The 22,892-nt window shown below is 42.6% G+C and overlaps 1 protein-coding gene across 2 annotated transcripts in view; it reads right to left on the bottom strand.

Moving 5' to 3' along the window:
* The window catches only part of NDFIP2 (Nedd4 family interacting protein 2), a 138,114-nt gene extending 115,452 nt beyond the window's left edge, over positions 1-22,662 (bottom strand). Inside the window, exon 1 of one of the 2 annotated variants that reach the window (XM_040341430.1) lies at positions 22,401-22,662. In XM_040341430.1, the coding sequence (XP_040197364.1) occupies positions 22,401-22,442 (42 nt within the window). In that variant the 5' untranslated portion in view covers positions 22,443-22,662. The remainder of the gene's footprint in view (positions 1-22,400) is intronic. The other variant, XM_040341431.1, reaches the window with a different exon arrangement.
* Between the last annotated feature and the right edge of the window lie 230 nt (positions 22,663-22,892).

Genomic DNA, 22,892 nt, shown 5'->3' with positions numbered 1-22,892 from the left:
GACATTGAAGGAGGAAAACAATGACAGTAGGTCCAATCTCTTTTCCCAAGGCGCAACAATGTTATGCCGTTTATTTAACCACTTCAGTACCGTGGGTGTTTTTCAGATTTGGCGTTTACAAGACTAAAACAGTTTTTTTTGCTAGAAAATTTCTTAAAACCCACAAACATTATATGTTTATTTTTTTCTAATACCCTAGAGAATAAGAATAAAATGGCGATCATTGCAATACTTTTTGTCACACCATATTTGCGCAGCGGTCCTACAAGCGCACTTTTTTTGGAAAAAAATCACTTTTTTGAATTAAAAAATAAGACAGCAATAAATTTGGCCCAATTTTTTTATATATTGTGAAAGATAATGTTACGCCGAGTAAAATGATACCCAACATGTCACGCTTACAAATTGCGCCCGCTCGTGGCATGGCGTCAAACTTTTACTCTTAAAAATCTCGATAGGCGACGTTTAAAAAATTTTATAGGTTGCATTTTTTGAATTACAGAGGAGATCTAGGGCTATAATATTGCTCTTGCTCTAACGATCGTGGCGATACCTCACTTGTGTGGTTTGAACACCGTTTTCATATGCAGGCACTACTCAGGTATTTATTTTATTATTTTTTACACTGGGGAAAAAAAAAAAAAATGATCACTTTTATTCCTATTACAAGGAATGTAAACATCCCTTGTAATAGAAAAAAGCATGACAGGTCCTCTTAAATATGAGATCTGGGGTCAAAAAGACCTCATATTTAGACTAAAATGCAAAAAAAAAAAATTGAAACTCTAATTTTTTCAAATGACAAAAAAAAATATGTTTCTTTAAGACGCTGGGCGGGACTGACGTTTTGACGTCACTTCCGCCCAGCAGAGCTATGGGGACGGGTGGGGCGTTTTTTCTTGACGGCTCCGGTAAGCGGCGGAGGGTGCGGGAGAGCGGCGGGAGGGGGGGCCCTCTCCCGCCGCCAATAACGGCGATCTCGCGGCGAATCTGCTGCGGAGACCGCCGTTATCGTTAACAGAACCGCTCACACTAAAGATGAATACCTCGGTTGTGGCAGCAGCTGCTGCCGTTACCGAGATATCCATCTTTAAAGTGAGGCCGTATATAGTCGTACAGCGGTTTGGAAGTGGTTAACAAGCTTAAAGTGTAACGCCACTTTTGTTGAGAAAAAAACATTCCCCTCTTGGTGATCTATGTACACTGCAAGGATTATAACAACCTTTGTTGCAGATTCCTATCTTTTGTTATTCTGAAGAAATCCCTGTGTGTTTGTCTGTGCCTCTGGGCGTAGTGAGTCTAATGGGAGTGGTTTCATAATTATTAGTCAGCTGTGGCAGCTGCAGGGCACCAATTAGGAAAACTGCTGGGTCTGCATCACTTTAGACGTGTTCCTATTGGAAATATCTCACCAAAAATGACATTTTTGTTGCAGGGATGCCTGAAATCTGACTTGCATCTTAGGCAAATGTCTGGGAAAATTGGTGAGCCAATCACACAAGCAGGAAATTATGTTTCTGGGGGAAAGGTCAGTACACAGAACAACTCCAGGCAGCCATATTGCTTTGCATTTATAAAAAGTTACAGCGGCTGCAGATTGAAAAAGGAAAGGTAATTTTTAATAACATTCAATTACAATATGACTTGTATCGCAATTGTACACGCTTTATTCTTTTTTTCTTTATTTGCGATTTTTTTCCCCACGGAAGTGGAGTTACCCTTTAACATTAAAACATGCTTCAGGAAAACCTCATATTACTTGTTCTACCAGCTATTAAACAATTAACCAGATGAAACCAGTATGATGGATCCTATGTTGTGTTCCTTTGTACATTTTATATTACGGTGCCTTATTCCGCAACACAAGTATGGTGGATAATATGCTGTTTCCTCTGTACATTTACAACATAAACAAAAAGCATGCTTTAAAATTGACCCCAAATGGCTGGTTATTCTTATCCCTGTTTGCATGTTGCTTTGACACATAGGGCCAGATCCACAAAGAAGTTACGCTGACGTATCTATTGATACGCCGCGTAACTTCTAGGATGCTCCGGCGTATCTTTTTTCTGTATTCAGAAAACAAGATACGCCGGAATTTTGCTAAGATCCAACTGGCGTAAGCCTCTTACGCCGTCGTATCTTAGTTGCATATTTACGCTGGCCGCTAGGTGGCGCTTCCGTAGATTTACGCGAGGAATATGCAAATTAGGTTGATACGCCGATTCACAAACGTACGTCCGGCGCATTTTTTTACGTCGTTTACGTAAGGCTTTTTCCGGAGTAAAGTTACCCCTGCTATATGAGGCGTACGCAATGTTAAGTATGGACGTCGGGCCACCGTCAAATTTTTTACGTTGTTTGCGAAAGTCATTCGCGAATAGGGCTGTACGTAAGTTACGTTCACGTCTATAGCATTGACGATTTGTGGCGTAATTTGGAGCATGCGCACTGGGATTCTTTCACGGACGGCGCATGCGCCGTTCATAAAAAACGTCAAATACGTGGGGTCACGATTAATTAGCATAGAACACGCCCCCAACCAGCCTCTTTTGAATTAGGCGGGCTTACGCCGCCCGATATACACTACGCCGCCGTAACTAAAGGCGTAACTTCTTTGTGAATACAGTACTCGCCCTTCAAAGTTACGGCGGCGTAGCGTTTCTGAGATACGCTACGCCCGCCTAAAGATAGGCGCATGTACGTGGATCTGGCCCATAGAGGGAAATTGCTGAAGTTCACCTATGGATGTAAATATCCATTGATAGCCACAATACTCTTTTAGGGCCCATTCACACCCGTCTGCTTTGATATATTAATGTACGTCTGTTAGGCTGTGTGTTAATGTGCGTTGCAATAAGACAGCCTATCAAAAAAGAACAGTCACCATTTTTCCAGATGCAGCACACCACACAGTAGTTTGTTACCTGGTATTGTGTGTCAGACACGTGTGTCAGAGGTGCATTGCTTTGCCATAATGTGCATGTTACCGCAATGCGCCATAGCCGACAGGTGTGAAAGGGCCCAAACACTTTCAAATAGGAATGTTATAGAATTCTGTAAATCAAACAACCCATGCAAATGGAAGGTCCACTACCTTGCCAACCACTGCCCAAACCAATAATAAAAAAATAAAAAATAAATAAAAAAAAAAACTCAACGTGGTTCTGACTTCCAGGAGATGCCACCACCTTTCAGTCCTGCATTCTGGCCACTTGATATCTCACGATACTGCAATTGGTTGGGTTGCATCCTTACAGGTGCCCCATTTCCCAGGAGGCAACAGTCAGGCACTGTGATGTCACCTGTGCCTCCTGGACGCCGTGAAGAAGGGATTTTTGGGAAAGTGGAAGGGGGGGGGGGGTTGCATGCAAGAGGACCTCTTGTTTTTGTTTTGTCATGGAAGGTCAGGCTTATTTAACTTAAGTGTTTTTCAATCTTCAAAGTTTGTTTGTCCCCTTAATGTATTCTCTGCATTAACGTAAAAAGAAAATACTGTCTTTGTCTAGGATCTAACCCCCCCCCCCCCAAATACTTACCTGAGCCCAATCTCAACCCAGCATTGTGCCCAAGAGCAGCGGTTCTCTACACGCTCTTCCTCCTCATAGGGCAGATAGCAGAAGAAGACATTTGTCCCCACTGCTGTCAACCAAATCCTATGATGCAGGGGGCAGGGCAAAGCCCCACTATCTGTGCGAGGGAGCCCGCACGGGTAACCCCTAGAAAGCTACTTGCTGGGGCGGGGGGGAGACTCGAAGAGGGGGGGGAGCCAGGAGTGCCAGCAGGGGACTGGAGAAGAGGAAGATCGGGCTGCTCTGAGCAACACCATTAAATGGGAGTAGGCAAGTATAACATAACATGAGATTTTATATAAATAAATAAATAAAATAAAAACACATATACAAACACACACACCTTCAATATCACTTTAACCTAAATTGAATTTTATGCATTAAAACTATGGTAAATTCCAGGAAGATTCAGGGTAGGTAAACTTCCTTGAGCCAAGGGATTTTATGTCAGCTTCTCCCGGGGACAGTCTCTATGGCAATTAGCGGACCTCCAGCTGTTGCTCTAGGAGATAGTAATTAGATAACAGTAGATGGGTTTGGGAATATTTGGCTTGACTGTACAACTGGTGTTCTCAGAATGCCAGATTACCAGGAACAAGGAGATTTCAGGGCTAAATATATTGCTTTATTTTGTAAAGAGCTGCGCAAACTGTTGGCAGTAAATTAATCTTGTATAATAATATTAAAGATAATAGCAATAAAAGTATGTCTAAAGCCAAACCTGTCATTTTGGATAGAGTTGGTGATAAAAAAAAAAAAAAAATGCATAGGGATTTTAGCTATCAGTCAGTCTCCGACTGGGGAGATTTACCTTAACTTTTTTTCCCCATTCTGTGGACACAATAGGAAGTGAGTGGAAACTTCTCCAAAGTGAAGAAAATCTTCTGTGACCCCAAACCGAAATTGTGGATGCCGCTCAGGTTTTAGGAATTCCCATCAATAAAGCCAACCACTGTGGGTGCAGGCTAGGACGGAGCTCGTCCCAACTCCAGACACCAACGTACAGGGAAGAAAATGTCCATGTGAGCCGCACATCTCTGCAAACCCCAGGTAAGAAAGTGCAACAGCCTCAGCCTGCGCTCCAGCCAGGCCACGCCCCAATGTATTTCACTCCGCCCATGGAGCTTAATCATGGGGAGTCCATGCTGAGGACAGGTGCGGAGTGAAACCTGTTGGGGCTTGGCCTGGCTGGAGCCTGGGCTGAGGCTTTTAGTTTCTTACCCGGGGGTTTCAGAGGGGTGTTCTTCCCTGTTGGAAAACTTCTAGACAGTAAAGATGAGCTTGGGATCAGTCCGAACCAATGTTTGGTCAAAACCGGAAAGTAGCAGTCAATGCCGGGCCAATGAACTGTAGGTGAAGGATTCCCCACCTTGTAGCTACACGTACACAAAATGGATATGCCATTGGTCACCTAATAGGGTCATTTACCATGTTGTCATATTTGGTCAATGATGTCATGAGAACCCCTGCTCTTTTGCGTATGTGCAGCTGCGGTGCAGGGAATGTCCTACCCGCAACTGACTGGCCCGAGAATGACAACTTTTTTTCCAGATTAGGCTGAACTCAGCTCATCACTATTGAAAAGCCATTACTGAAATAATTGTCTTCACTGGATGATTTCAACTTTAATGCCGTTCAACATATTAGATTTTTAGATACAGTATCTCACAAAAGTGGAGTACACCCCTCACATTTTTGTAAATATTTTATTATATCTTTTCATGTGACAACACTGAAGAAATAACACTTTGCTACAATGTAGTGAGTGTAAACAGTTTGCCGAAGACAAGAAGACTAAGTACATGGATAACTGGAACCATGTCCTGTGGTCTGATGAGACCAAGATAAACCTATTTGGTTCAGATGGCATCAAGTGTGTGTGATGACAACCAGGTGAGGAGTACAAGTGTGTCTTGCCTACAATCAAGCATGGTGGTGGGAGTGTCATGGTCTGGGGCTGCATGAGTGATGCCGACACTGGGGAGCTACAGTTCATTGAGGGAACCATGAATGCCAACATGTATTGTGACATATTGAAGCAGAACATGATCCTCTCCCTTCGGAGACTGGGCCACAGGGCAGTATTCCAACATGATAATGACGCCAAACACACCTCCAAGACAACTACTGCCTTGCTAAAGAATCTGAGGGTAAAGGTGATGGACTGGTCAATGTGGGGCATCGTCAAAATGGAAGGTGGAGGAGCGCAAAGTCTCTAACATCCACCAGCTCTGTGATGTCATCATGGGGGAGTGGAAGAGGACTCCAGTGGCAACCTGTGAAGCTTTGGTGAACTCCGTGCCCAAGAGGGTTAAAGGATCACTAAAGGAAAATATTTTTTTAGCTAAATAGCTTCCTTTACCTTACTGCAGTACTGGTTTCATGTCCTCATTGTTAGTTTTTGCTTTGAAGTAGCTGTAATTCTGCTGTGATCTCCACACTTCCTGCTTGTCTGGCTCCTTATGAAAAAAACTCATGGGAGCTTCTCACTGTGGTCTAAGCTGTGTGTCTAAAACTCCTCAGAACCAATCAAAAACAAACACTGCCCTGGATTTGTTTGTTTTTGTTCTGTGGGTCTCTTTACTTCACATAAACATGAAACCAGTTTAAAACCGAAAGTGAAACTAGAGGCACATTATATGATAGAATTTTATCTATTTTTAATCATTTTTAAAAGGAATCAGTTAACTTGTATGTCTCTATACCCTGTAAACAGTCATTTCAGCAAAAAAAATTGTTTTCCTTTAGGTGACCCTTTAAGAACAAACCTAAAGTCCCTAACTTGTTTGTAAATCGAAAATGTTCGTAAGTCGGAAACCACATGCGCAGAACGGCAATTACGCCATTTTCCGATGTTCCGTCAAATGGCCGCACATGCGCAGAGAGGAAGATACGTCATTTTCTGATGTTCCGTTGAATGTGCCCGCTGTCAAATACCTGTGAATGCCCAGAACGGCAGATAAGTCCCGTTCGTAAGTAGGAGTTATTCGTATAGTCGAGTGTTCGTAAGTCGAGGACCCCCTAAAAGGTCAATGAGTCTCTGGACTCCTGACAGACCCTTGCACCTTCATTCAGTGCTGCACTGATGTTTCTGGATTCTGAGTCATGGGGAAAGCAAAAGAATTGTCAAAGGATCTGTGGTAAAGCTAGTTGCACTGTATAAAATAGAAAAGGAATATAAAAAGATATCCCAAGAATTGAGAATGCCAATCAGCAGTGTTCAAACTCTAATCAAGAAGTGGGAAATTAGGGGGATCTGTTGACACCAAACCACGGTCTGGTAGACCAAAACTAAAATTTCAGCCACAACTGCCAGGAAAATTGTTCGGGATGCAACAAAAAACACACAAATAACTTCAGGTGAAATACAGGACTCTGAAAACATGTGGTGGTTCAAGAGGCACAATGAGAACCTTTACAATCCCTTTAAATAAGTCAAGACAACAAGCTTGTATTTGTTAAGCAGCACATTAAATTATGTAGACATTTGTCATGAGATGTAAAAGAGGGATAAAAGACAGACAGAGCATCTCCTGTATTCCTGGACCTCAGGCAATGTCATGACCTTTAGAGGTCACACCAGAGACTGGGCTTATCTAATACGTGGAATCAATGTTTTGCAACAAACACCAATCTTACAGTTTTTACATTTTCATTATATGATCTTGTTGAAACAACAACATATTGAAAAGAAAAAAAACGGATAAAACCAGTTTTGGAAATCTTAATGTCTGTACTGTATACATGTCTCATAGTAGAAGGCTAACATCACAGTCTTCTCTGAAATACTTTACAGATTGCCGCCAAACAGCCGCTGTCAGGTGTTTAGACCAGTGTTTCCCAACCTTTCTTCAGTCAAGGCATCCTTTGAAATTCTGCATCGCAAGGCACCCCCTCGTTTTGTACATTCGAAAATGTAAAAAAAAAAATAACGAAACAAATAATTTGCTCATAACACAGCAGCATCCACACACGTAAGACAGCCAACATTCGAGGCGATTTATTCCTCCAAAGCAAATACACCTTTGAATACTGGCACTGACTAGTATTTCAGCATTTCTCTTCTCCCTCCGTTTCTCTCCATCAGCCAACATTACCCCACTGCTGAGGAGAGAACCAAACAAGGACATCTTCGGGCACCAAAGTCCTCCTCATCAACCTAGTCCTCCTCATCAACCTATGTCATCAGTGGTTAGCTGGCCCACATGGTGCTAGAGCTGGGCAATTTTGGCCCCCCCAAAAAATCTGCGATTTAAAAAAAACTTGATTCACAATTCGAATCAAGTTTTTTTTTTCTGATGGACACCGCGCCGGTCCTAAGTTTTTAGGCGAGGCGGCAGCTTCGGCCTAGTCCACCGTGATCCTGGGAAAAGGCAGAGGACTAGGCCGAAGCCACGGCCTCACCTAAAAAATCCTGCCCACAGCTCGCTGCGATCCTGGGAAAAGACCGCGAGCGGCGTCCTGCCTCGCAGCCTTTTCCCAGGATCGCAGCGAGCAGGATTTTTTAGGCAAGGCTGCGGCTTCGGGCCTAGTCCGTGGAGCACTGGGCCTATGGAAAAAAAAATTGATTCGGTCAAAATCTGAATCGATTTGCCCTCGCAACTCAGTTCAAGATTCAAATCTATTTTTTTCCCCCAGCCCTACATGGTGTCCAAGGTTTTTTAACGCTGCACAATAAAAATCTTCGACTTTGTGTAACAAAAAGGCAGGCTTGATCCATCCTCTGGCTTGTTGACAATTTTTGAGCGATTTGGGGCACTTTCTAGGCATTTTGCCAAGGCACCCCTGAAGAACCCAGAAAGCACTGTGGTTGAAAAAGGCTGGTTTTGCCAAAAAGGCAATTTACAGTGGGAATAATGTGCCGCGACCGCAAGACAAGTGTTTCATCAGGTTTCTGTAGGCAAGTTCAACTTTAAAAAATGCACATCTTTTGTAGGTAAAAACATTTGCATTTATTTTTATTTTTTTGTTCTCTGGAGCCTGCAGAGCATTGCACCTGAAAACAGCACATTGCAAGTACAATGCCCCCCCCCCCCAGTTAGAAACACCTCCCTAGGAAAGATTTAACCCCTTCTCTGTCAGTTTTATTTATACAATAATCAGTGCATTTTTATAGCATTGGTCGCTGTATAAATGTCACTGGTCCCAAAAAAGTGTCAAATCTGTATGCCGCAATTTCGCACTCCCGCTAAAAATTGCTGATCACCGCCAATTTCTAGTAAAATATAAAAACCTATAATAAAAGTGCCATAAATAAATTCCCTATTTTACAGACGCTATAACTTTTGCTCAAACCAATCAATATACCACTTATTGCGATTTTAATTTTAATTTTTTTATATATACTTTTATTGTAAAAACAGCAGGCACAGTAGTAATTGGTGATCAGTAACATGGTTTCCTCTGTGTACCCAGAATCCTTTGACAGTAGCATGGATCAAGGGTAAGGTGGCTGCAGCTGGAAAAGGTTCTACACACAAGGCATGCAATGATGGCAGCTGCTACATTCTGAATGGTGGGTGGTGGCAAGTGATGTGGCTCAGTAGTGTCAGAACAATCTCTTCTCATACGAATGGAGTCCATGCACTCCTCCCTCCACCTGTACAGACCTGGTCCTCTTCTCAAACTTGAGCTCTCCAGAATACATCATCGCCCTGAGTTGCGTTAAGCTCTTGGCTCCTATATCCTGGCAGGCAATCTTTTTTTAATCAAAAATATGTAAAAGAATACATATTGGTCTAAAATGATGAAGACATTTTTTTTTTTAATATCTTTTTTTTTTTCTACTTGTCTGGTCTTTTTTTTGTTTATAGTGCAAACATTTTTAAAAGGGAATGGTGATCAAATACCACCAAAAGAAAGCTCTATTGGTGGAAAAAAAAAAAAAAAAAAAAAGAAGATGTCAATTTTGTTTGGGTACAACGTTGCATGACCATGCAATTGTCAAAGCGACGCAGTAACATATCGCAAAAGAATGGCCTGGCCACTAAGGTGGGTAAATCCTTCTGGTCCTTAAGTGGTTAAGTTTACAAGTGACAGTTCTGTACTCTGTATGTAACCCCCTGAACTCTGCATGTAATGCAATCCTGGTATTTAATGCCCCTTTAAGACCCTTCGACTGTTTGTGACATCTGAGCGGGTTGTATTTGAGTTACTGCACCTATTTTCTGAGAAAAAAAGCTCTGTGTATGTATGTATATATATATATATATATATATATATATATATATATATATATATATATATATATATATATATATATATATATATATATATAAATAAAATAGTTGGCATTTCTATCAGTAAGATAAAGTGGAAATCTATCTGTGCCTGCAATCTCTGTGTGTAGGAGTGTGCACAGAGCACAGTCTTATAGAATAGTACCCTGTATACAGTATTCTTCTATAGTATGGGAGGCAGTGCAATCTGTTCTCATTAGTGCTGCATATTCAGAAGTTCTTCTGAACGGATTGTGTCCTCAATGAGGCATATTCCCTTCACTGTGCAATTAATAAGGAATGTACCAGACAACTAGAGCAACACCCATGTGACACAAGACTAGCCAGTCCTTTGTAAATTACTGAGCCGAGATAACACCTTGATGACTACACAGCCACTGTCCTGTAATTACTTTCAGCAGAATGCGGCCAACGAACAAGTACTCAACAAACCCAAAGACCTTAGCCAATATTATTGGTCTAATCAACATTTGTGCATTCATTGCTGAAACCTGGGAGATACAGCGGGTATAATAAGTATTGAACATGTCACCATTTTTCTAGGTAAATTTATTTCTAAGTGCCAGTTCACACAGGAGCAACCCAACTTATAGCGCGACTTTGCAAGGCGACTTGGAGCAACTTACAACGTGACTTAAAGTCGCCTCCATGACAGGCGACTTTGGCTGTGGCCAATCACAGAATAATTGGCTCTGTGGGAGGGAGGGAGGGAGGGAGTGAGTTTGCTTGAGTAAACTATTTTCTTTTCCTGTAAATTTGCTTCAGTTAAGATGGAGATCCGACTTTGGAGGCAACTTCCATTGAAATCAATGGGTACAGGTTGCCTAGAAGTCGGATTGAAGTAGTGCAGGAACCTTTTCTGAAGTCAGAGCGACTTCAGTAGTGTATATTAAGACGGCTCCCATTCACTTCAATGGAATTTCTCATGTGGGGCGACACAAGTCGGATCCCAAGTCGCGGTAAAGCTGCCCATTCCTCTTTGCAAAAAGCCTCCAGTTCCTATAAATTCTTGGGCTGTCTTGCATGAACTGCACACTTGAGATCTCCCCAGAGTGGCTCAATGATATTGAGGTCAGGAGACTGAAATGGCCACTCCAGAACCTTCACTTTATTCTGCTGTAGCCAATGGTGGACTTGGCCTTGTGTTTTGGATCATTGTCATGTTGAAATGTCCAAGTACATCCCATGTGCAGCTTCCTGGCTGATGAATGCAAATGTTTCTCCAGTATTTTTTGATAATATTCTGCATTCATCTTGCCAGCAATTTTGACCAAATTCCCTGTGTCTTTGTAGCTCACACATCCCCAAAACATCAGCAATCCACCTCAGTGTTTCACAGTAGGAATGGTGTACCTTTCATCATAGGCTTTGTTGACTCCTCTCCAAATATAGCTTTACTTTTAAAAAGTAAAATTTTGGTCTCATCACTCCAAATGACTTTGTGCCAGAAGATCTGAGGCTTGTCTCTGTGCTGTTTGGTGTATTGTAAGTGGGATACTTTGTGGCATTTGCGTAGTAATGTCCTCCTTCTGGTGACTCGAAGATGCAGCCCATCTTTCTTCAAGTGTCTCCTTATTGTGCATCTTGAAACAGCCACACCACATGTTTTCAGAGTCCTGTATTTCACCTGAAGTATTTTGTGGGTGTTTCCTTGCATCCCGAACAATTTTCCTGGCAGTTGTGGCTGAAATTTTAGTTGGTCTACCTGACCGTGGTTTGGTTTTAACAGAACCCCTTATTTCCCACTTCTTGATTAGAGTTTGAGATTCTCAATTCCTTGGATATCTTTTTATATTCCTTTCCTGTTTTATACAGTTCAACTACTTTTTCCCGCAAATCCTTTGACAATTCTTTTGCTTTTCCCTTGACTCAGAATCCAGAAACTTCAGTGCAACACTGGATGAAAGATGCAAGAGTCTATCCGGAGTCCAGAAACTCAATGACCTTTTATACACTAAATACAAGCAAATAGATCACACGTGAGGAAGGTTACCTTTAATATCCATTCAAACCCTTTGGGCTCTTTCACACGGGCGGCCTGTTCAGGTCAGCCTGACTGTTTTTTTTGCGGACCTGAACGGGCGCTCCGTGCTCCTCTATGGAGCCGCTCCGATCCGCCAAAGTGTGACGTTGGAAAAACCTACTTTTCCATCCGTCTGGCGGATTGGATGAACACGGACAGACGATCCCCCCATAGTGGAGAGCGGAGAAAAGACAGGGCGGTCCCTGCACAGTGTGCAGGGACCGCCCTGTCATCCGCTGGCTCAGCGGGGATCAACGGAGCGATCCCTGCTGATCAAGCAGAGGTTGACGGGGCGGATCATCACTGATCCGCCCCATGTGAAAGGGGCCTTTGTGTCAACTTGTGTGCATGTTATCAGGTCAAAATCACCAGAGTATGAAAACTTGTGATCAGGGTCATTTGGGTAGTTTCTGCTGTCATTATGATTTAAAAAGAGTAAACACAGTTGATTGATAATAAATGGCTTCAGCCAAACACCAACCATGAGCGAAAGAAATGTTTTTGTTATCATTCATATGCTCTGAAAAAATGGCCAAAAAAAAAAAATCATAAATGTTGCCAGGGTATGTAAACTTATGAGCACAACTGTATATATATTACCAGAAAACATGACCGTTAATCTACCTCAGTTGTTATCTTTTAAAATATCAAGAACTCGGTTATCAAAAAAAAAAAGATGTAAAGTAAATAACATGACATTTAAAGTATAGCGACTGAAGCAGGCTGACTCATTTCCTCAAGTGTGGCACTTTCTGAGACTTAAAGAAACATAGATATACAAAAAAAAAAAAGAATAAAAAAAAAATAAAGATTTAAAAGAGAAAAAGAAAAAAGGAAAAAATAATAAAAAATTAAAATAAAAAAAATAAACACACAACCTGATGCAATTGGCATAAAAAGCAACATCAATAAGTTTGAAGGAAAGGACTGTAGCACCCAGCACATCAATCTGCTGCTTAACAAACACTGTGAAATAAAGCCCCATATCAGAGCGGAGAAAGTATTCTATTTTTAATTCGATCTCGTCTCACGTGTAAACTGCTCAGCAGGAAGAACGTTTATAAAAAGAATCTTGTGGTTACGCAGCACTTATGATATAATTCTTTCCATTCAGCAGTGATCTACGTGTGTGTATAAATGAATAAAAAGGGCTTTTCCAGAGAATACATTTTTTATAAAAGTGGAATTTCCACAAAAACATAATGCTGCAGAATATAAGATGGGTGACATTCGTACCTAAATAAGACACACCATGGGGTTATTTACTAACACTGGAGAGTGCAAAACCTGCTGCAGCTCTTCATAGAAACCAAATGGGCTTTCAGGTTTTATTGCGAAGGCCATAGTGGACAAGTTAGAAGCGGATTGGCTACTATGCGCAGCTACACCAGATTCTGAGTGCAGGAGTTTTAGTAAATCTCCCTCACGAGGGGGCAAATTTAGGTTTTCACAATATGGCAGTTTTGCCCACTTTGAACGTAGATCCCACAATGCCACTCGAAAGTCTCATAAACATCGGACTTTCTGCGAACAAAGTGTAGGACTTTTGTCCGAAGGGCGTTGGCCAGAAACTCGTATTGCATACAAACGGCAAAGAATTGTCGGCCAAAACAAATACGAAACAACGTGGTTTTTCAGCTCTTTGGGCAACTTCTGCCAATTTTGTGTTATGGTTAGCATTGCTTCTGAGCATGCGTGTTTGTACTTTGGAGCTTTGTACACACAATTGGATAATCCGACAACACACATTTGTTGGCGGACAATTTTAAAGCATGCCATCCCACATTTGTTGGCAGAAAATCTGACAATTGTCCAATGGAGCATGCACACACACACAGTCGGATTTTCCGACAACAGCCTATCATCACACAATTCCTGTCAGATAATTTGATCGTGTGTACGAGGCTTTACGATGGAATATCAGCACATGTAGCCAGTGTCAGAATAAAGCCTCATACACACGAGCCAAATGTCGGGAGACATCGGCCGGTACAATAAAATGTCAGCCAGTCTGTTGGGCCGGCTTCTGTCGGACAAACATGCTGCAAAACCGGCAGCAAAAAAACAGCACCCAATCAGTGCCCTCAGCCAATGGCGGGAGCCAATGTACGGGTCAGAACACAGACTGAATAACCGTACAGCCATGTAAATGAGGCCTTGTTCCTGAAATCTTCTCCTGCTCTGCTCATCCCTTAAAGCGGAACTGCAGTCTGTTCACATAATTTGTAATAAAAACATACTGGCTCTGTTTACATCACGTGATCAGCTGTCATTGGCTGATGATGTGGTAAGGGGCCTGGATTGACCCCTTACTCCGATCTGTGATTAGCCGCGTCTCATTGACTCACTGATCACAGTGAGCCACGCAGCCTGTAGAGCAGGGTTTGACAAATTTGATTGGAATCTAGGAGCCAGCTAAAAAAGTTAGGAGCCAGATACGCGGGCCATCCTGCCGAGATCGCACGCAGAAGCGAACGCATACGTGAGTAGCGCCGGCATATGAAAGCGGTGTTAAAACCACACATGTGAGGTATCGCCGCGATTGGTAGAGCGATAGCAATAATTCTAGCCCTAGACCTCCTCTGTAACTCAAAACATGCAACCTGTAGAATTTTTTTAATCGTCGCCTATGGAGATTTTAAAGGGTAAAAGTTTGTCGCCATTCCACCAGCGGACGCAATTTTGAAGCGTGACATGTTGGGTATAAATTTACTCGGTGTAACATTATCTTTCACAAAAAAAAAATTTGGGCTAACTTTACTGTTGTCTTATTTTTTTATTTAAAAAAAGTGTATTTTTTCCCAAGAAAGTGCACTTTCAAGACCTCTGCGCAAATACGGTGTGACAGAAAGTATTGCAACAGCCGCCATTTTATTCTCTAGGGTGTTTATAGTGGAAGATTTGAAGCTATTATTATTTTTGCACAAACCTACTTGATGTGTTTTATGGACTTCTATTTTAATTAATATTTAAACACATTTATATATATTTTTTGAAATTTGTGCACATATTCACTTTTGTCACATGGTGATGTTTATGGACATAAGCATTATTTTTGAATACCTGTGAAAACTGATATTTCATCTTACATTGTTTACAGCGCTGCTTATATTTTATTACACTAATTTTAGAATATGTTTTTCACAGTTTGATTTTTTTAAAGTAGCTGCTTCACTCTTTTGCCAATTTGATTATCACTATTTGTTCATAAGCGCAGTGGTGGGAACACAGTCAGGGCGGATTTATCTTTGTTACCATTATATATATATATATATATATATATATATATATATATATATATATATATATATATATATATACATATATATATATATATATATATTTGGGGGTTCTAATTAGAGGGAAGGAGATAGCAGTGAAAACACAAGGGACAATTGTTAAATAATCGTGATCTCGATTCAACCCCCTTGATGATCTCCAATGCAGAGTTTGCCGATTCTTTCTTATAACAAGTGGAGAGACTAATCTGCTCACTCAGCTGTCAAAAGAAAATATCTGGGCAGTCTGCCAAGTTTTTAACAGGAAACATTGTAACTAATGCTTCCTTCTTAGATCAAAGTGATACACTTTTCTGTGTGTAAAGAAAACAGGCAGTCTGCCAAGTTTGTAACATGAAACATTGTAACCAAACTTCTGTGTGTAAATGCAGGAAGTTTAACCACTTAGGGCCCTTTCAGACGTGCGGACCGTATGTCCGCATTTTCATCCATCCGTTGCGGGACATACATGGGTCCTTATGCGATTGCGGGTGTCCATCCGCTGACACTCGTAATCATCCGGCTCCGCACTGATCCAATTTTTCAGACGGAAGAAAATCCTATTTTTCTTCCGTCTGGCGGATCGGATCGGATGAACACGGACATACGGTCCGTGTTCATCCGATCCCCCATAGGGGAGAGAGGAGGAAAGACAGGGTGGTCCCTGCACAGTGTGCGAGAACCGCCCTGTCAGCTGACGGCTCAGCGGGGATTTTACGGAGGATCCCTGCTGAGCTTTTGCGGACACACCGAGCGGATCATTACTGATCCACCCGTGTGAAAGGGCCCTAAGGCTCCATGCACACTGAAGCTGATAAACTGCAGTTTATTGCTGTTTTGGCTTTTTTTTAACCTCTTGATGACCGCGCCATAGCCAAAAGACGACTACAGCGCGGTCTAGTTATTCTTGGAGGACGTCTATGGACATCGTCCCATGCTCGCGATTGTCCGTGCTCGCTGGGATCACAGAGTCTACTGCATGGGTCTTCAAACTACGGCCCTCCAGTTGTTCAGGAACTACAATTCTCATCATGCCTAGTCATGTCTGTGAATGTCAGTGTGTTACAATGCCTCATGGGACGTGTAGTTCTACAACAGCTGGAGGGCCGTAGTTTGAGGATCCCTGGTCTACTGACATCACGACTCCACCCACAGAGCTCCAGACAACAGACCCGCCCACAGAACCTGCAGTTTTTCAGTTCTTATAACAGACAGAGGGGAGACATTTGACAGGTAAGGATACATGCAGGAGGCATGAATATCCTTATAGATCAGCACTATGGCAGTAGTTTAGAAAGGATGAGTGGGTTTACATCCACTTTAACAACACCCCCAGATCGGTTCACAGATCGCAGTGCGCAGAAATCGGATCACATAGGTGAGAACATCTATGCGATCTGATTTCAGTGCGGGTGCAAAGAAGTCCTTTTTTGTGCGCATTCACTCGCATTGCACGCGATCGGCACAGCAAAGCGGGTGCGAATCACATGCGATGTCTGTGTCCATACAAATGTGAACCCAGGTTGAAGGTTTTTTCTTTTCTGTCACTCTCATGTTTCTACATCAATCTGTGTAATCAGAAAAGGAGCACACCCTGTTCTCAGACTCCGGTAACACATTGCTCAAAGGAAAAAGAAAACAACCTACATTGCAAGTCACTGAAATATAATGCAATGAGCAATTCCTTGTAATTAGCATTTCTTTATCATACAGGCCATAAACACATTCCAGGACTGAACTTGGAACTCCTAATAATAAAAAATAAAGTGCGAAGACACAACAATAAAACCAAACTAACACATTCCAATAGAATAAGATAGTTACCACCCCCCTCATACACAAAGCCAAAGTCTTAAAACCTCCCCATACACAAGTAGGTGATTTAGTGATCATTACAGATATCCAGTCAGCTCCTTCCTCACAGACAACAACGATACCGTGTAAATCCAACAAAGCAGGAAAGGGTTAAAGATCTCAAATCTTTACCGAGATCCAAGTTGAAAAGACAACAAAGCTTTAACAAAAAGAAATGAACCACCATTGTTTCATTGCCTTCCTTCAACAATCATAAATCACCGATCACATCTCTGTTGTCACCATTTAAAGGGGTTGTAAAGGTAAAAAAAAAAATCCTAAATAGCTTCCTTTACCTTAGTGCAGTCGTCCTTCACTTACCTCATCCTTCCATTTTGCTTTTAAATGCCCTTATTTCTTCTGAGAAATCCTCACTTCCTGTTCTTCTGTCTGTAACTACACACAGTAATGCAAGGCTTTCTCCCTGGTGTGGCGTGTTGTGCTCGCCCCCTCCCTTGGACTACAGGAGAGTCAGGACGCCCACTAACACACAGCTCCTTTCTCTATCTGCAACGTAGAGAGCGTCCTGACTCTCCTGTATTCCAAGGGAAGGGGCGAGCACGACACTCCACACCAGGGAGAAAGCCTTGCATTACTGTGTGTAGTTACAGGCAGAAGAACAGGAAGTGAGGATTTCTCAGAAGAAATGAGGACATTTAAAAGGAAAATGGAAGGATGAGGTAAGTGAAGGAGGACTGCACTAAGGTAAAGGAAGCCATTTAGGGAAAGAAAATTCCTTTACAACCCCTTTAAGCTGGTCACACGCAGTTCCATTTTTTCATTCAGTCAGCAGGCTGAACCAAACAAAACCGATTTTCTCATCCACACATTTGTGGCGTATGGGGAATCCTCCCCGCTGTGTCATTGTATTCTAAAACTGGCTGCACGCGCTGATATTCCAACAAACCTGTTTATATTAAATTGATCGTAAAGCCTCGTAAATGCGATCGGATTATCCAATGAGAATTGTGTGATGACAGGCTGTTGTCGAAAAATCAGACCATTCGTATGCTTCATCAGACAATTGTTGGATTTCCCGCCAACGAATGTGGGATAGCATGCTTTAAAATTGTCCGCCAACAATTGTGTGTTGTCGGATTTTCCAATCGTGTGTACACAAGTACGTCGGACAAAACTCCAAACTACAAACTCGCAAGTAAGGATGAGCTCCAGCGTGTTCGCACAGTGCACGATTTGGTGTCCTCCGGTCCTCCATGGTTCATATACGTGGTGATGGGTACGTTATGTGTATTGTGCAGATTTTACCTCATGTTTTTTCTGTTATGTACCATGAACACTTTTTTGTAATATGCTTTATTGTATTTTCTATTGTATACAGTACAACCCCCACACGGATTTTGGCCCCTGAAGAAGGGACTTTATTCTGAAACGCGTAGGGCCTGAATTTATCCCTGTGGATGAGTCCATCACGCATCTATGCACTTTGTTCTTAAACAGTTTTTTCATACTTTTTGTATTAAATTATATAATACATTTTATTGAAATCACACGTTTTCTTAATTAACTGTTACTGTTAAAGCCCCACCCTGGGGGAACTCCCTTTTTTCCTATGTAACTCAGGGGTGTTGGTAACTTACTAGGGTCTCCTCTTTAGATACTCTCCCTTTGCAAGTGCAGAGCCCGCCAGGAAGTCTGCACGGCGCTGCGCTAATCACAGGCAGGGAGACATATTCCCGCTGCTCGGCTGCAGAGATCGGGAAATGTCTCTCTGCCTGTGATTAGCGCAGCGCCGTGCCATGCACATGCACTGTGCGAACACGCCGGAGCTCATCCCTACTCAGAAGCAATGCTCACCATAACACAACATTAGCAGAAGTTGCCCAAAGGGTGGCGCTAAAGAGCTGAAAAAATATGTCATTTTGTGTTTGTTTGCCGACAATTCTTTGCCGTTTGTATGCAAGACAAGTTCCTGGCCAACGCCCTTCGGACAAAAAATCCGATCGTGTGTACGAGGGTTTAGATTGACTTCTCATGAATGGGAACAGCCATAGACGATCCCTGCTGACCCAACTGAATTTCGATCCATCTGTGGCCAACTTTAGGTGTATAGTGGTTGTAAACCCTTCCATACATATACCCAGTGAAGGGATTATACACAGAAATTGAACAAATCCTCCTACAAAGAGTCTCCCTTGTGATCAGCTAACATCCAAGTGCAAGCCCAGACATAGAAGTACATATTTGATATCATTTGGGCAAGATAAATAGAGCATGGCGTCTATATAGGTTTCATGAACACGGGGTTTCATTTGTTCAACGCTCAACTATCCTGATATTGTTGATTATTTGCCATAAGTTCTCTGTTCTAATTGTGTATGATACTTTGAAATATTTGCCACATCGGCATTTTTGTTGTAAACTTTGAGAAAATTCTAATAAAATCCTACATCAGTTCAAAATCCAGAAGTCCATTCGCTGCTGCTGCTGCTGTTAAAGTCAGCTAGCCAATCAGGGGAGAGAGAGAGGGCGGGGCTCTGTGTCTGACTAGACACAGGGAGCTGTGACTCGGCTCCGGTGCCCCCATAGCAAGCTGCTTGCTGTGGGGGCACTCATCAGGAGGGAGGGGCCAGAAGCACAAAAGAGGGACCCGAGAAGAGGAGGAACTGGGCTGCTCTGTGCAAAACCATTGCAACACTACAGAGCAGGTGAGTATAACATATGTTTTCCTCCTTATAAAAAATAACAAACACCACAAGACTTTACAATCACTTTAAAGCGGGAGTTCACCCGGAAAATTTTTTTTAACATTAGATTGATGCTCATTTTGTCTAGGGGAATTGGGTAGTTTTTTTAAAATCGAAGCAGTACTTACCGCTTTAGAGAGCGATCTTCTCCGCCGCTTCTGGGTATGGTCTTCGGGACTGGGCGTTCCTATTTGATTGACAGGCTTCCGACGGTCGCATACATCGCGTCACGAGTAGCCGCAAGAAGCCGAACGTCGGTGCGGCTCTATACGACGCCTGCGCACCAACGTTCGGCTACATTAGGAAAATCGTGACGCGATGTATGCGACCGTCGGAAGCCTGTCAATCAAATAAGAACGCCCAGTCCCGCAGCCCATACCCGGAAGCAGCGGAGAAGATCGCTCTCTAAAACGGTAAGTACTGCTTCGATTTTAAAAAAACTACCCAATTCCCCTAGACAAAATAAGCATCAATCTAATGTTAAAAATTAACTTTTCGGGTGAACCTCCACTTTAAGCTTGGTTGTGTTCAGATCCTAGTCCCAACCCACCCCCCACCCCCCGTGAGCCCGTCATTACATTAGACCAATCACCTTTGGCCAAGGCATTTCCTGCCCTGCATTCAAGGGACTTGTGTATACATGGGGGTGCGGACAGGGAATGCTCTGATTGCTTATGACTAGTCCAGGACAGTGACAGCTTCCAGACAGACTGGCTCAGGTGGGTCTAGACTGGCATCCAAACACGGATCAATGGTGTTGCCTCAATCTGCAGCTCTCAGATGCTTTTTTAATGAATTTCATTGCATTCCGATCAGATGATGTTATTTAATGATAGCTAGGGCTGAACTGCCAATTAATGCAACACAGGCGATCATTTTCCTTCCTAGCTGATCAACTCCACCAGAGATCGGAAGGGAAGTTATGCCTACTCGATTGTTTGCTGTTTCAAACGTACGGCACGTCAATCAGATAAGCATGTCTGTAACATTTCCATAAAGGTTCACCATCCTTAACCCTTGGCGTGCTGCCCATTTTCTGTCTTGTTGGTAATTCATCGGATGATGACATGAAGATCTGCCAAACCTATTTGCCAACGCCACGCTGCCAAACCAACCACAACTTTGCCATGTAGGGTGCAACTTTTTTTGTTGTTTACTCTCCAACTGTGCCGTGAACGGACTTCTCATTTGGTCTGATGTCTTTACCGGCAACAAAGGGACCATTGTGTCTCAAAGAACATTTGTTCCCTAATCTCCAGGACCCTTGTGATTGTTCGGAAAAGCAATACAATAGGATACACTTCAAGAGAGTGTGTGTGTGTGTGTGTGTGTGTGTGTGTGTGTGTGTGTGTGTGTGTGTGTGTGTGTATGTATGTATGTATGTATGTATGTATGTATGTATGTATGTATGTATGTATATATATATATATATATATATATATATATATATATATATATATATATATATATATATATATATATATATATATATATATACACACACATATACACACACACATATATACACCCACACACACACACACACACACACACACACAAGCTATTCTCTGTAAAAAAAATACATTATGTCCTGTATGCATTATTAAAATATATCACCTTAAACTATAAAAAAAAAGGAGTGTGTGTATGTATATATATTAAAAATCCACGATATATTATATAAAAATAAAAACACACGCAAAATTATATATACGTGTGTATATATACCGTATTTATCGGCGTATATCGCGCACTTTTTTGCCCTGAAAATCAGGGCAAAATCGTAGGTGCGAGATATACGCCGATACCCGCGCCGTGTTAGAATGCCTGCGCCGACATATACCGAGCGCAGTACACTCGGGTACATTCGGCCAGGCTCGGTTTCACTCGTAGTCACGCTCTGTGACGTTTATGCGTGAGAAGCCGAGCCTGGCCGAACATACCCGAGTGTACTGCGCTCGGTATACGTCGGCGGAGGCTTCAAACTGAGCGCGGTAAGCGGGGATTCGACATGAAGACAGCGCGGGAGAAGCCGGGAGGACACCACCGAGGTGCAGACGGACGCCGGACCGGACGAGGCCGCCGGGCAAGACACCAAAACTGTAAGTAGTAAAATGTAATAAAATGTTTTATGTACAGGAAAAAACGGGTCAAAATTAGGGGTGTGCGCTATATGCCGGAGCACGCAATACCCCGATAAATACGGTATATATATATATATATATATATATATATATATATATATATATACACACACACACACACACACACACACAAGCTATATATAAAACACACACACACAAAATTATATATAATATATACAATTTTGTGTTTTATATATAGATACACACACACCTTTGTTTTTCCATACAGGATATAATGTATTTTTATTAGAGAGAAGAGATGAGTGATATGTATAGGTGATGGCCTCCTGATCCTATACTGGGGGATGCCAATGAGCACCATTGCAGGCCTTGCCATGTACATCTGATGGAATAGTATAGAATGGGCTCCCCTCCCCAGATGAGACAATGCAAAGTGGTCCACTGTTTGGGGACGATGGATGGATGCTGCTGCTGATCGGACTGGCTGTATACAGACAATAGCAGGAACGCATTGCAGCTGGCAGTCCAGGAAAGGACGGGCCCATTGCAGCCTAGTGCTGTCAGCACATACACACACTGGTGACATCACGGCTCCCATGACGTCACACATCCCTCGGTACTCACCACTTGGTACCGGCTGGCGGCCTGGAGGTATTGGTGATCCATGACCCAGCGGAGCCTGATCGGCGATCCCCGGCTTGGCTGGACTGGGCTGTGTGTGACTCCCTACTTCCTGTACGTAGACGGTGGGTTCCTGTACGAGTCGCTGTGCCGATCGCTCTCTGTATGGTAGATAACGGTGTACACAGCCTGTATACACAACACTTCACTGCTAACCTCCGCCACTGACAGCGCCGCCTTCCGCCCACCTCTGGGCGTGTCCGCAGTACGAGAGGGTGTGGCCTCATCTGCTTGGCAGTTGCTATGGTTTCCCAGGAACGCAACTACATCCGTATTGGGTGACGTTCGAACATCCCGATCACATGGTGGTGGTGAACCCGGAGGTAAAGCTCCGTGTCAGATTCAGTCACATGGCCTGATTCACACCTATGCACGTTTAGTGCTTTTTGCATTTTTGCACTACAGAACGTGTTCCATAGGAAACCATGTGAAATG

The sequence above is a fragment of the Rana temporaria genome, chromosome 2 (genome assembly GCF_905171775.1).
Source record: "Rana temporaria chromosome 2, aRanTem1.1, whole genome shotgun sequence".
Taxonomy (NCBI): Eukaryota; Metazoa; Chordata; class Amphibia; order Anura; family Ranidae; genus Rana; species Rana temporaria.
Note: the sequence above shows the minus strand (reverse complement) of the source record. Positions and strands in the feature narration are given on the sequence as shown.